The sequence below is a fragment of the Convolutriloba macropyga genome, chromosome 5 (assembly GCF_964194025.1).
Source record: "Convolutriloba macropyga chromosome 5, txConMacr16.3, whole genome shotgun sequence".
Taxonomy (NCBI): Eukaryota; Metazoa; Xenacoelomorpha; order Acoela; family Convolutidae; genus Convolutriloba; species Convolutriloba macropyga.
This window is the reverse complement of record NC_134472.1, coordinates 16,600,636-16,615,872: the sequence shown is the minus strand read 5'-3', so window position 1 is coordinate 16,615,872 and position 15,237 is coordinate 16,600,636. Positions and strand designations below refer to the sequence as shown.

General features: G+C 35.6%; 1 protein-coding gene across 1 annotated transcript in view; it reads left to right on the top strand.

The window, feature by feature from the left end:
* The window catches only part of LOC142339174 (uncharacterized), a 37,475-nt gene that overhangs the window by 5,801 nt on the left and 16,437 nt on the right, over positions 1-15,237 (top strand). The window contains exons 3-5 of the mRNA XM_075388972.1: positions 6,695-6,853; positions 7,311-7,507; positions 10,889-11,086. Coding sequence (XP_075245087.1) covers positions 6,695-6,853; positions 7,311-7,507; positions 10,889-11,086 — 554 coding nt within the window. The remainder of the gene's footprint in view (positions 1-6,694; positions 6,854-7,310; positions 7,508-10,888; positions 11,087-15,237) is intronic.

Genomic DNA, 15,237 nt, shown 5'->3' with positions numbered 1-15,237 from the left:
TTTTTTTTTTTTTTTTTTTTTTTTGGGGGGGGGGCATTTTTCAAATGTTATTTTTTGTGGCATTTTTACATGGTTTTACATGTACTATGCGTTGTTTTTTCCTAACTTTTAGTTGATTCAATGATGCCAATGCTGAGTTTTTTTTGATGTCTTCTATGTTTCGATGATAGTTTTTAGCTACTTATGGCAAGCCAGAGAAGGATTTTGTTTCCTACAAACATTAAGCTATGACTTCAATAGCGTTTACTTTTCGTTGTTCTGAATTACAATTTTTGCTCGATATTCAATTTTTGCTTGATCTTTTCCTTTATTTTAACTAAATTCTTAATTTAAAGATTGGTGTTTTTTTTCTTGTTTTTCTCATTAATGTTTAATGATTCTCGAGATTTTTTGGGTGGAACCGACGGTTCTAATTGGTGCCTAAATTTTTCCGGCTGTTTTTACGATCCTATGACGTCACGGTTCTTCACTTCGGTTCTTGACATCTTTTTTTTCAATTACTGGAGTCAGTTTGTTAGTTCATTTGCCTTAAAAGTCACACATGACTTAACCTTACTCTTGAAATGACTTTCCCCCCTCTCAATCTGATTTTTGTTAACTTTAAATAGAGCAGTTGATATTAAATTGAAATGAGTTTGAGTTGAATTTGAATTAATTTGGATTTCATTTGAGAGCAGCTGTGTACAGTACATAAGTCGTAACCAATTAGAGGAATTACAAAAATTTTTAATTAAAGTTTTTAGGTATCATTTTCCTATTTGTGTTTTGAGACTGCAGGTCTATGAAGCTATCGCATCTATTACATTCAGTTTTCCGTAATCAGCTTTAAATTGGATCGCACGAAATTTTTGGTTGGCTGTGTTATACTTGGATTGTTTTAAATTTTTATAGTAATCACAACTTCTTGATGAACTTTAAAATTACAATTGTGCAGAGACGTAAATGATCAAATTCTTAGGTTCCAACAACGAGCGTAAAGACGCGTCAGCTAGTTTTGTTGTTGCTTGCACCGGATAGCCACCAAATTCGATTTTAAACGCCTTTAAGCGGGTCCCATCTGTTTGCAGAGTAGATGTCTGTTAGCCCTAATTTTTTAATTGGATGTTAGATTGAATAGTGCAATGCGCCGTCTTGTGGGGATGGGTGATAACCATTCGATACTGTTCTTTCACTTTAAGGAGTTTGATGTAATATGGTCACCTTGATGCAACTAAGTATCAACTTTCTGTGATCTTTAAACTAAGTCTTGGCAGAGAAAAAATTAGGCTGAATAGCAGTATTTAATTAGATTTCATTTGGTTTGGGCTTTTGACGTCTGCATCTGACCCTTGTAATTAATTGAACCATAATCATCTTCTAATCAAGCACAACCAGGTTGTAATGTGTTACTTTTTCGTGCTGAATACAAATAATTGATAATTATATAGCCAATAGCTTTGTTGCAAGTATCCAAAAGTTTTTTTGGGGTTAGGAACTTTATACAAGCCTTATTTTTTTCTTAAGCCAATTTTGGCAGAGCGATATCTTTTGTGGAGAGACCAAAGAGATTTCATTGTGAAGTTCTATAACTGAATTGATCTTTGTAAATACTTTGAATTTTTTGTTGCTCGAAGAAAAATTTAGGGCCAACGTTTTTTCTTAGAAATTTTATGATTTTGTTTAGCTAAGGATATCTACTGAATAGATTTCTTATGTGATTTACATAATGAGTTAACTAGCAAAATTTATTGTTCCGACCCACTTTAGTGGGGGAGGAACTATATACTCAAATGGGTTTTTTTTTGTTCAGACAATTTTGGCCGATCGATATAATCATCGTAGAGAGTTGTGAGTGGTATCATTAGAAAGCCCGTCCAGCGTAGAATATGGAATTAAAAAGATTTTTTGTATTTCCGTTTTTCATAGGTGTTATCTAGGTGTGAATTTTTGTGAATATTAGACGTAATTCAGCTGTTTTTATTAACATTTCCGGTAGTTTTGAACAATTTTTCGTCAATTTTGCTGAAATATGTAAAAATTGTTAACTTTATTGTTATTTATTTTATCTCATAAGGTAGGGGAGGGTTGCTGAATTGTTCTATCCGAGTTTTTTGGCTAGACTTTATGCTAAATTTTTCAAAATTTCGAATTTTTTCGTCTAAAATGGGACCTTTTTTAACCCACTTGCTGCGGCCATCTTAAAACTGTGGCCATAATCTTGTAAAGCTCAAAACAGAGTTAGTTCTATTCCCGCTGGATTTAGGAGTCTTCTGGAATTGTAATTTTCAACCATGGATCCGTACGATAACTAAATCTTTAGAATTTAGTGGGGCCCGAACTTTTAAAGTATTTCTGCTATGTAAATGTTATTTGTAAATTTCTGACAAGAATTTCAAATCAGGGCTCAATTGATGACAGGGCTCAGAGATTAAATTATTCTTTCAGAGTTAAGCTCGTGGTTTTCATGGCTCTGACCAATTGTTTTCGTGAAAATTTCTTAGACCTCTTGTTATGCTTTCATTTATTATACTTTTTGTAGCGCAATGACTAAGTGTCCCCATTAAAAGATCCATTTATCTTTGTATGAGGTTTAAATGAACCTAGACAATTTTTTCAATTGTTATCTAATCTCTGCTATCAATGAATATATTTGTTTTGAAAGAATTGGTGAATTTTTGAAATTGCACACTAATTTATTTTATTTCTCTCAACTTCGTGCTGAGTAAAAACAGGAGGACACCGATCTTGCGACTTCCTCTGAGTTTATATTGATGTCGGTAACGGTTTGATATTCAACTGATGGTTTCGTTGTTTTGATACTATGCGTTTTCAATTTTTTTTGAGCATAATCGCAAATTTTGTTTCCTTGTCAAATTATGGCATTATTGACCAGTCCAAATGAAGGAAACTATAGTAGAGAAATGTACAGCGTTAGAAAAAGGCGTATATGAAGAATATGTTAATTGTTTTTGTTATATAGTTTATGCTTTTTGGGCTGAGACACATTTATCTCGCACAGCTTTTCGGATTTTTTCGTTTTTGCCTACGTTTGTCTTTCTTTTTGTTATACGCCAAATACCAGATAACGATAGGTCTTGCTTCCCCAGGAAGTATATTTCAACCCAGTTAAAGGTTTCTGTTTATTGCTGTTTGTTTTAATGACTATAAAATTGAAATTAAAAGAAAATTCAACTGTATCCTTTTGCTTTCATTTTCGTAACCATGTAGCTCAATCTCACTAATTAGAAGGTTTAGTATTTTTGTTTGATTCTAAATTTTTTTCGCGCTTGGTTTAATGTTGTGACTGATTACTTCGACCATTCAGTTTCAAAAAGTTTTCGAGATTTCAGTGCTGTCCAATTTTTGGGTTTCTTTTTGTCATGTCTTTCGTAGTCCTTTTATAAGGAAGACTCGTTGATGGTAAGATGAGGAGAAAGTGATGATTTACAGTTTTTGAAGGTAACATATCATAATTATAGTGCCTTGAACAGAGTGATGTCAAAATGGTTGAAATTTCGGCTTCTTTATGTATTTGTTGGTATTTTGTGGGATCGTGACTTATTCTCATTTATAACAGGCCCAATTGACTTCCTGAAATGTTGCAAACTAATCCATTGCTTCTTATTGAAATTTTTTGTTTGGCACGATTTTTGAAAGTATTTGTTTTCAAAATCGTATTTGGGTTTTTAAGCTTTTTTTAAATAGTTTTTGGTCGATTTGTGGCTCAGTCTCTGTAAACACAGGTCACAACTCATTTCCAGTGAGCTATAATTTTATTTTTATGACGGTTTTTGGCTTCAAACATTTGTTTTTGGCTTTGTTACTACTTACTACAAAATGTCATAAAATGTTCGAGATTTTTTTATATTTGTACATTTTAGAGGATTTTTTTCTTTTTTATTTATAACAAAAATTGTAAGTCCCATTGGCTTTGAAAGTTCGCGCAATTGAAAATTGGATAATGACGTGTCTCAATTGCGTTTTATGGAGATATAGATGAACATTTTAGTGATTTCAGTTGATATCTAAGGACATAAATAACTGTGAAATTAATTGTTTTCAAAAATAGAAACGTATTTTTGAACTTCGCACCTCTTTTTTTTCGACTCGTTAACAAGTCGCATTGAGGACAGGTCCCGCATCTTGTTTAATGAATTATAGGTTATAATGTTTTGTTTAGGTTTTATCTGATGCGATTTTGGTTTTGTTATTTTTTTTGTCATCGACATCGAGATTATGTCGTATATAATTTTTGTTGTTTGAGTTTTATTATTGTCCTTTCTAGTAGTCCTATTATCAACAACTTCCATCGGCCCTCCAGCGTTGCTTTAGTGTATTCCATTGGTTGTTAATTGAACGATGTTTATGTTTTTGAAAGTTTTCTCTTCATCATTTGGTAGCCAATTAGGTCAAAAATGTGGATGAGCGGGGTTGGAACATTATGTGCGTACGCACATTAACGAGCCTACTTGTTTAACTGTCAAAATGTTTAGTTTACACTAAAACTACATTCATTATATTTGGTTTAATTTGCAAAATGAGAACAGGGTTTAAATTGTATCAAAAAATTTTCGGGACATGTAGAATTAATTAGCAGAAATAAAAAATGAATTCAAAAAGAATTTCAAAAAAACAATGTTTCTTGCTGAAAGGAAGGTTAATAAAAAGTGGCTACCGAAAAAATGGAAGAAGAATAAATTGTCGAGGAATTATTTTATATAGCTGTAAATCTCTTATCTGAGCGTTGCTAAATTGCTGTACTCGTGGTGTTTTTCTCTTGTTGCTCTCAAACAATGTTTAGCAATTATATTAGTGCTGCAATATTTTTATGCGACTTTTCGCTGGGTGATTTTTCGTATGACGCTTTTGACATTTCCTTCTCGAAAACGGAATAAACCGGTGAATCCCAGAGGACACTAAATTATTTTAGACCCTTATGGTTCACTTGTATCTAAATATGCGATTGAACGGAGCAGTTGAGACATATATTCAGATATGAAGGGTGGTTCTTCCCCGTCCTCCCCTCACTCCCCCATGCCACCAACCCACTCCACCACAATCAAGCGGGAATACCCAACACTCGCTCCCCATCAGCGCTCATCAATTAACCTCTCCTGTATGGCTAGTGCTGATTATAGTAAACTTAGCAACTAAAAAAACTCCAGCAAACTATCTCTCGAAACAATTTGTTGGTTTAAATGGTTTACATAGATCGCGTAGACAACTGTGGATTAATTTCTGTGTCTGTGTGTTTATAGTCTAAGGCCCGTAAGTTTATTTTGGAGATAATTTGTCGATTTGCCTTCTAATACTTCTTAAGATATGAGAAATTGAGATGTATCTAAATTCTTTCATTGAGTGATATCACTCGCAAAAGTAGGTTTTAGAAGATATTATTGTTTAAGATCTGGAGAATTGTATCGTCAAAAATCTGATAAGGTTATTGCTATCCCATTCTAAGCAATTTACTTGCTTGAAAAATTGATTTTGTTGCGTATATTTTTTACTTCATGTGAACTCAATGGTGGGATAATACCCTGTGGTAATGTGAAGGCTATAGCCATATAAAATAGCATGGAGCAATTTTCTTGGTTCTGTGAAATCTTCCTCTGAGAAGTGTTAGCAATTATCCTCCTTAGTTGCCAATATTTGGAGCAGCATAACCGCAACAACCTCGACGATGGATTCAAATCTGCAACCTAAAGGAAGTGAATTCACAGAAAAGCGTCGAGCTGTGAACTGAACTTGACATTGCTACCTTGACGGAGCTGACTGACGATTGATGATTTGCTTGACTGAACATGGTAGAGTATCTATGCGGGATGGACAACAAAACAGATCTCAACTGAAAGATGGATCACAATGGCGATAATTTCTGTTATCCATCCTTTAAAACTAAAATCTCATTTTTTCCGAGATTATTCATAAAATATTGACGGTGGAATTGCATGCTTGTATAATATTCAAAGCTGATTAGCTAATTTATGTAATATTGCAGGCTGATTAGCTGTCTTATAAAACGGTAAAAGCATAATGTGTCCCAAAGCTGATTAGCTGATCTGATGGGCAGGTCGATGTCTCTCTCTATCACCTTTTGTCCTTGGTTTTGTTCCCCGTTGTTTATTTGTATTCGTTGTTGCTTGTTTTTGGTAAGACGAGCTGAGCTGATTAGCGGCTCTTTTTGTACCGGTTCGGAGCTGATTAGCTTCTTGCATTTTTAATTCTTTTGATTAATTTGACGCTAACACGTTGCTGCGTTTCGTTCGGGCAACATACTATAAAACTATAAAGCAAAAGATAACTTCATATCGCAAAGATGAGAAAATTTGATAATAAAATAGACAAAATGTGCGGAATTAAGGAAGAAAGAATGAAAACTATTGCCAAATGAAGGCATAACTCGGCCACAAAATTTTTTTTGTGGAAGATTGGAAAACGTTTGCCGACAAAGATAGGACTCTATTGGGTCAAGTAATTTAATTTTTTGTCATTGCGGCACAATGCTCGACCATAATAACTATCTCCGGGTTTTTATATTGCGCAAAAATTTCATATTTTGCAAAATTCTGCGAAAAAATTGCTCCAAAATTTTTCTTGAAAAGAAACCAACTTCTCATCTTTGCGGAGCAGTTTCTGAAGATGCTGAGAAATGCTGAAATCAGAAAACTGCTCGGAATCAAGTTCCAAAATGGTTCGAAAATGGGTAAAATTTTAGGCGCACAGATCCATCTTGAATGACACTTTATTAGATGGAGGAGAATTTGGACAGCTTACGAATGATCCTCACTACAAAGAAGTGAGAGAGTTCGTCAAGGAAGATTACCATGTGAAGTTTTACTTCATCACACGCGTATGGTACGACTACCTGGACGAAGTAAGTTGGCTATGGATTCTTTCCTGTTAATTTTATGCTTGTTACTATGCGATGATCATAAACTATCTCAGAAGCCCCAGCCTATTTGTAACTACGCTTCTTGCACTACCTCAGAATTCAAAAACGACTCGTTAGGTTTTCCTTAAGATGGTTTTGTGTCAAATTTCGAATGAGTCTAAGCTACACTGCAATCTAAAGCGCCTGATGTGCTGTTAGATATGTTTGGTCTATGCCCTATACAATTAGATAGGTCTGTACCAAAACAAGTGCATCAATTTTGGTATCCTCAGGAGTGCATAAAATTGAGGACTATGCAGAGCACACAGTTTTAAGGTTTTGTGAGTTGTAAATAACCACCTGCGTAGTGCTTTAACTTTCCAGCTTGAAGTTTTATTGGCAAATAATTTATGACATGTTGCTCCACATAACAAAACAGTAAACTGTCTTCCCGTTTAAGGTAATGAAATCGATAGAAGAGTTGAAGCCAGACGTGGTGATTGCGTGCAGTATGTTATGGGACATCATGCGATACGGCGACACGTTCCTCATCAACGAGTACCAAAGCAATCTGGACAAGTTTCTGACTGAGATCAAGAAACACGTACCAGAGACCAGTGCAATCATATGGGCTAACAGTCCACCAGTAGCCGACAGGTTGGTAATGTAATGATTCATATAGTTCTCGGGTGAAATGGCAAAGAATTGAGCACTTGAAACCGATTTTATTGTTACTGAAAAGAAGAATTATTTGTCGATAGCAATTATAATGGTCATGGGGGTCTTTTTTAATGCAATTAAAAAGATCGAATTTTCGTCCTTGAAAACGGGATAAACATGGAAAGCCTGGAAGGCATTAAGTTCTTTTATAGCCCTACGGCTCACCAGTCTCTATGTATGTGATTCACTTAAACTGTTTCAAAGACATAAATTCATGGAGTGAAGGGCGGTTCTTGTTGTATAGGGGCACCGTTCTGCGATTCGAAGAGAGTATTGATTTTTTCAGATCTTTTTTTACAAGAAGTACTATTTAATCAGGCAGCGTTTTGACCTAAAAGCGATCTGAGTAAAATTGTTGTGAACCTATTTGTGCTGAGCCTATTGTTCACTCGTTCATGCAATTTCAACTGAAACGCGTGTGTGACGTCATTTTCCGCTCTTAGTGGAGCGAGTTTTTTTGCTCATTCATATGATTAAACTTTTGACCAGACGTGACTTACCTCACTCTCAAAAATGACTTCCTCACTTTGAAATTGTCTTTTATTTACTTTAATTCAAAGAGATAAGGTCAAGTGAATGTGTGTCACTCTAAATGAATGTTATTTGAGTTAGCTAATAGAGGCAGCAATAACTTATACAGATTCTTAATCAAAATATAACATCTCAGCCTGCAAGGAAAAGACTATTTTTTGGTCTGTCTTTTTTACTGCAGATCTACGAAGCTATCTGCTGCAATCTGCCAGCTATGTTTTATTAAAAGGTCTTGAAAGAAGCTCATAGTTCACTTATTGTAAACATGTTGGCCTTTTTTATGCAAATTTTTCGCTTGACAATCTTGCGTTTTTCTTCTAGAACATTCTTCGCCTTCTCAATTGTCTTTTTACGCTTTCGTTCTTCATTTTAGAGTGATCCCTATTGCTCTCTTTCCGAAGTAAAGTTTGTTGCTAATAGTATCTTGGATGCAGCATAGCAAACATAAGGGACAAATAGCACAGTCGGCAGTGCATATGGTTATAAAGCGGGAGGTCAATGGTTCGAAGCCCGGCGGAAAATGTTTTTCCACCCGCCTGTCGTTCGAGAGCAATTCTACTGACAGTCGGTTTATGTTTTTAATAGCCGCGTCCTCAATTCTAGGCGGCTATTATAGCGCTCCAATTTTTTTTTACTTCGTCTAACAGATTTTTGTTTCGTCTTACCGTGACTTCTTGGAATTGACTTTTTCAATGACTTACCTCACTAAAAAAATGACTTTTGAGCTCACTTATGAAACTTTAAACTTTTTGAACATATACTTATTAAAGGTCAATAGTGTGCATCTAAGTGTTGCCAAACATATGCCCTAATTCTTGAATATTAGAGTCTTGAGTTTTTGATTTCGAATATTAATTTTTGGGATCTTTTCCGTTTGTGCCCCCCCCCCCCAAATATTGCACGTGCATCTGGGGGGGGGGGCTGCAAATAATATGCGCCCACTAAGCTGAGGGGGCACAAACGGAAAAGATCCCAATTTTGAAAAGCCTATTAAGGATTTCTCCTTATAGAGCTTATGTGTCTCATAAAAATGACAGTCCGAAGCTAACCCAAAAAGTCTAGTGGTCTATTAAAAGACTGGTGGTCGATCTGTCTTTTTTTATAGTCGTTTCAATTCATGTAACGCCACAAGCGTCTATCGTGGCTATTTTCTTGCAATCTGCCGGCTATGTTTTCATGTAGTTAGCTGGTCGTGTAGTCTGTTTCTGATTAAGGATATTATATAAAACCCGTTGCGTGGGCTTATAATTTATAGCCGTGGAGCGATAGGTGGGGCTATTTATTGGCCTTCTATTGGATTTTTTTTACAATTCAAAGGATTTGAATTGTATGGAGCCGTTCTTTTTTAAGTTCTGTTCACACATTTTTATGATTTTTGAAGTCAACAAATTGAAGTGAAGATTTTGGTCACGCCGAAATAGGAAGTGGAGCGAAAACGCGAGTGTTTTATTGCATCTTATTTAAAGTAGAGTGAGAATATGGTGTTTGAACAAAAATTCGCTTTCTCCCTTGTTTACATGCGGCTATTTGATTTTGAATTTTTACTGGTTTTTATTATTGGTTCTTAGTTGCTTTTCCCAATCGAGCCATAGTTCATTCTTGGTCGGGTTTTTGTTTTGTCATTGAAAATTTTTTGAATTGTTTCATTACTTGTCCTGCTATGTTATTTTATTTCGTCAAGATTTTTGTTACGACTATATGACGTCACAATCACTTCATGTCCGCTTTTTGTTTTTTCGTTCGTGTCATTTGAACTGAATTTCGTGCGTGGCGTCATTTTTCACTCTTAGTGGAGCGTTTTTTATTCATTTGCGTGAATAAGTTCTTGGTCGGACGTGACTACACTAACCCACTCTTTGACGTCCTCATTCTGTAGTTTGACTTTTCTTTAATTTAATTCAAAGAGATAAGGTCAACTGTGTTTGTGTCTCTCTAATTGAAAGTTATTTGAGAGCAGCTAATAGAGGCAGCCATAACTTATACAGATTCTTAATCAAAATCTCATCTAATCATTAAATAATAAAAATTTCTTTGGCCTGTTTCTTTTATCATCTTTTTGAGACTGCAGATCTACAAAGCTTTTGCAGCCTTTTTCTGGCAATCTCAGCTATATGCATTTGTTGGTGATTTTTTCTTTTCTAATTGCTCTCAAACGAAGTTGGTAACAATTATATTAGTCCTGCTGGTATTTTGCGATTTTTCGTACTAGTCTGACAGTTTTTTGTCGGACCGTTTTACTTTTTGTCCACAAAAACGGATTATACAGGCTGGGCCCGGATGGCATTAGTTCTTTGAGCAGTTCTCTCAGAGTCATACGCCTTACTAGTTTCTAAGTATGCGTTTAACCGTAACTGTTCGGGCAACATAAACTCATTGTGTGAAGGGCGGTTCTTTAGAGTTTGGCTCCTCCACCTCCGCCCTCCACTCACTTCAATTAATCTTGATCACTTCAATTGAAGCTTGCTAAGTCGCAGCCAGCGATTGACGAATGCAACCGCACGACAGTTTTTAGAGAGATATTCACCCGACGCTCGGCGCTTGCCGTGGTGTTTTTAATTTATTAGCCGTGTGACGCTTATTTTTCGTATTACATATATTCATGCCGCGACCTGTATGCATCCATTTTATTCGTCTCTCCATACAGGTCTGCCAGCAGTTTACGTGCCGCATGTCTATTGCTGCTATTTCGAATTGCTTGAAGGTTTAGATGCATTCGAACGCGACCCTATAGCTTGGCGTTTTGCTTCGAGGTTTGTAGCATTTTGTACATGATTTTGCGTTGTACAGGTGTTACGGTGGAGTGTTTGTGAAGCAAGTGATGAACAAGAAGCCCTACTTGAAAGAGTGGCATTTGAGAGCTATGAAGATCACGAAGCACCTTGTGGAGAAACACGAGGTGGACATGATGGACTTCCTGGGATACCTCTATCCATACCAGAGTCAACTGGTGAAAGACGGACTGCACTGGTCCAGTGCTGCGCACAGGTGAAGGCAACTGAATGTAAAAGAATTCATAATTTGAGAATAGTGCAGTGTATGATGGGCTTGACTTAAAAGCTTCCACCACAGCAACTAATCACAGTGATCAGTGTTGAAATTACAAACGTGCTTAATTAGGGCATGACCTGGAATACCAGGATAACTGAAATATAGGGTTCGAAAGCCCCTAAAGCATTAGAAGCAAGTTGGGAATACGGTAATTGAATTGCATGCAAGGACGTTCGCTACACGCAAAGACAGATACACATAAGAACCCCCTCCCGCCCCAGATAACAATATGTACCAAAAACGGACACGAAAAAATAAGTGCAAACATACACATCATTAATGACAGATTACCAAAAAGCTGCGATAGCCTCGTAGACCTTAGTTTATAAAATCTTAATGAAAAGAATTATCTAAAAAACTTGAACAAAACAGGTTTTCCAAACTGAACTGTTTAATTGCTCTCGAAAAGAAGCAATTATTGTAAATGCGTGTCTTTTTATGCAAAATTTTCGCTTTAACGATTTTGATTTTTCGAGTGACTTTTACGCCCGTTACTTTGAATTTTGCGTGATCTAAAACTCTCTCTCAATCGCAATTTCGAGCAGCTGAACTCAATTGGCAGCAATTTAATACTGAAAGTGATATGATAAATGCGCCGAAATTGGTGTCAGTTTTTCACATTAAATCTTAATAGTGGTATATAATAACCTCTGAGTGAATTTCTTAGTGAATTTCTTAGTCGCATTTAGGCTACGTCCCCTCCCCGACTGAAGAAGGCTGGAATTGATTAGAGCTCGTTAGTCCGTTATGTTTGGATGTCTGTAATTGGTTTGCAATTATGGAATGTAAAATTGCTTCGGAATAATTTTCAAATCGTTCAACTCTTTTTGACTAATAGTAATCTGATTTTCTTAAAAGTCAAATTGAGAGTGGTAAGTCACGAGTGAGCCGAACAAAATGACGTCACTTGTAATTTGTTGGCAGTAATTAATCGAACCATTGCATGAATGAAAAGAAAGTTGATTTGAAGTGCGCCTGGCGTTACAAGTAAAAAAGTGAACGAAGTAAAAACCACAGCAGGGCTACTCGTGAATAACAATCGAAATAATTGAACAGACAAAAGACCTAGCTATCAACTTGATTATAGATACTACCTCCGGTAGTCAACAATGCATATGCAAAAACAAAACCAAACAAATAAACTCGGTTGTTGAAGGCATTAAGAACAACATTTTAGGAAACATTTCACTGCAAGACCTAGGATATCGTAAAGCAAAAACTTGAAACTCTTAAAAATTCAAGCTTTCCTCAAAAGAGCGGATATGGCAACTTCTAGAATGCAACAAAGGAACGAGATTAAAAAATAAATGCAGTCGACATTAAAAAATTCCAAATTTTACAAGTATGATTAATTTCAAGATAATAAAACCAGCTGCTAGCTATTAATATAGCAAAAATAACCTTCAACATGAGCAGCACTCTAATAATCCCATTAATTTTTTTAAGAGACCCATAAAACCTTAGCTATGAATTTGAGCTACTGAATAGACATATTTATGTCTTATTAAAGGGCGAGTGAGTTGTGTCATTACTAAATGCAACCACGAGTGGAATCACGAAACAATTAACAGACAGTCAAAACTCAATAAATACTGTAATTTTGGTGCTTGAGCAATTTTTTCCAAATAACCTTAATTTATGTTTCTGTAGTTGCGGCGGAAAAGCACTAGATAATCATAGCATTCGAGATTCTAAAGTTGTTGCAAAGACTTTTTAGACCAGTCGCAGTTTTGAGTGGCATGCTTTTTCAAAATTGGTCAAGTTAGTAAGAGATCGTCAAATGTAACGGAATTGCAGTAGAAACACAAGAACTATGCAAAGTAATTTCATTTTTAATAGCCGCCCTCATTTTCTGAGCCGGCTATTATAGTGCTCCTATTACAATCCAAAGGATTTGGATTGTATTTGTGCTCTTTTTTAAGTAGTTTTCCCACATTTTTCAATGACTGACCTTTCAGAACGGTTTTTAACAGGTAGCCACCAGAGGGCATTAAGTTTCATCAGAGGCCCGAAGCTACTTTTAGTAGTCTTTCAAGTGCTAAGAGTGCTGAACATGCTTGTGAAGCCTAAATTCAAGGTGAAAGGTCATTTTTTTTTAGTTTTTGAGTACAAAATAGTTCAGTTTATTGTTTTTAAAAGCCGCGAAGCGAAAGCGGCTATTAGTGGGGACATCGTGTTTTTTAAATTCTTGGTCTTTGTCGATGATTCATAAGACCTGACTTCTTGGAATTGATTTTTTCATTGACTTCGGTGACTTCTACTAGTTTGCAGTTTCAGTTTGTGTGGGTGACGTCATTTGTTCTGCTTTTACGTCAAATTGACTTCTGAACCCGCTTAATGACCTTTTTATTAACATTTACTTGTTAAAGGTCAATAGTTTGCATCTATTTTTCCTTATAGAGCGTATGTGTCTCGTAAAAATGACAGTCCGAATCTAACCAAAAAGTCTAGTGGTCTTTTAAAGTAATGTTAGTCAATCTGTATATCTTATTTCTTTAGTTATTTCAATTCATGGAAGACCACAAGCGTCTGTCGCGGCTCTTTTCCGGCAACCTGCGGGCTATGTTTTCATCATTTTTAAAGTTTTTTTGTAGATTGGTATCAAAATAACGTTTTTAAATGTCCGTAGAGGTGCATTGCAATCTTCTTTTTTATGTCTGTTTTGTTCTATATTATTTGGTGTAATGCAAATTTAATCACACAAAATGGTTGTGATTTTTGCGATTCTTAAGTTTTTGTCGTTTTTGTATTTGGGACTTTAAGATCGGTTACTGCCTGGGTTCTCGAGACAATGGAATGATTGTGAAATTATCATTACCAACAACTTTAGCGGCGTTTTAATAAAGTTTGCAGTTTTTTTCAATTTTTTTGAAACTCTGTCATTTTTTCCAAGTTTCTGTCCTTTAGGACCACTGAAACCACCTTGAGTTTGAAGGTGTTTTAAAAGGTATTTTCCGGAGACAAAAAAGTTATGCAAACTCTGCTAGCATGCAAATTAAATGCTATGCAGATATTGGTAGGAAACAATTGCTTTTGAAGACATAAAATTAAGATTTAGACACATTTGCGATGATTATCGTTTTTGTTTGTTGAGGTTCTTGGAATGTTTTGTCACTTTCAAGGTTTTTGAGCTCAAGTAGTCAATATTTTCTTTAGCTTGGCGCTGTTCCTCTGCATAAACGTTAAGAGTTTTTTGTTGAAAATTTTGAATCCAGAAGCTCAACTGGATCTTGGTATTCAACAACTTGGCTTTCAATTCGCTGATCCTGAAAGTATACACACTTTGAATGCTATTATTTTTGTATCTCTAACTACTTTTTCTTTTTCTAGCTTTGCTCATTTTGTCTGCTGGTCAATTAAAGTAGCTTATAGTGTTTCATTCGATTCTCTGGATTGTATTTTAGGACTTTTCCTGCTATGCGTTTTTTACAATTCGAGGAATTTGAGTTGTATTGGTGTGCTGTCTTTTAAGATCTGTTCACTTTTTTGTCAATGAGAAGTCAAATTGGAGTAGTGATTATAGTCACACTGGAGCTGTAAGGAGCCAAAATCGAGTAGTTCAAAAGCGTGACTTTTTTCAAGGTGCTTTTGGAAGTGAAGGGAGAGATCGGTGTTCAGGGATTTGCGGTTTTTGAGAGCAAATTTTTTGGTTCACATTTGGTAGTTTGAATTCTGTTGTCTGTTTTTTCTTTTCATTTTCTTTCTGAATACTTTTAAAAGTCAATATGTATGTTCTAATGATGTATAGTTGATCTTATTTGAACCCCTCAAAAGGCAACGAGTGGTTTTCAAAGACTGTGATGCTATATGTCTTTGAAATATTTGATTTTTTGAATTTTGCTTTTTGTATTTTTTTGCCGAGATTTAGTCTCAGTGGATAGCTCTAAGTGGCTCTCTCATCGGTCTGATTAATAGCCGCCCTTATCTTCTCAGCCGGCTATTATAGCGCTCCTTTTTTTTTACAATTCAAAGAATTTGAATTGTATTGGGGCGCTGTCTTTTTTTTTAAGATCTGTTCACACATTTTCATGATTTTTGAAGTCAAATTGGAGTGGTTATTTTGGTCACGCTGAAACAGGAAATGGAGC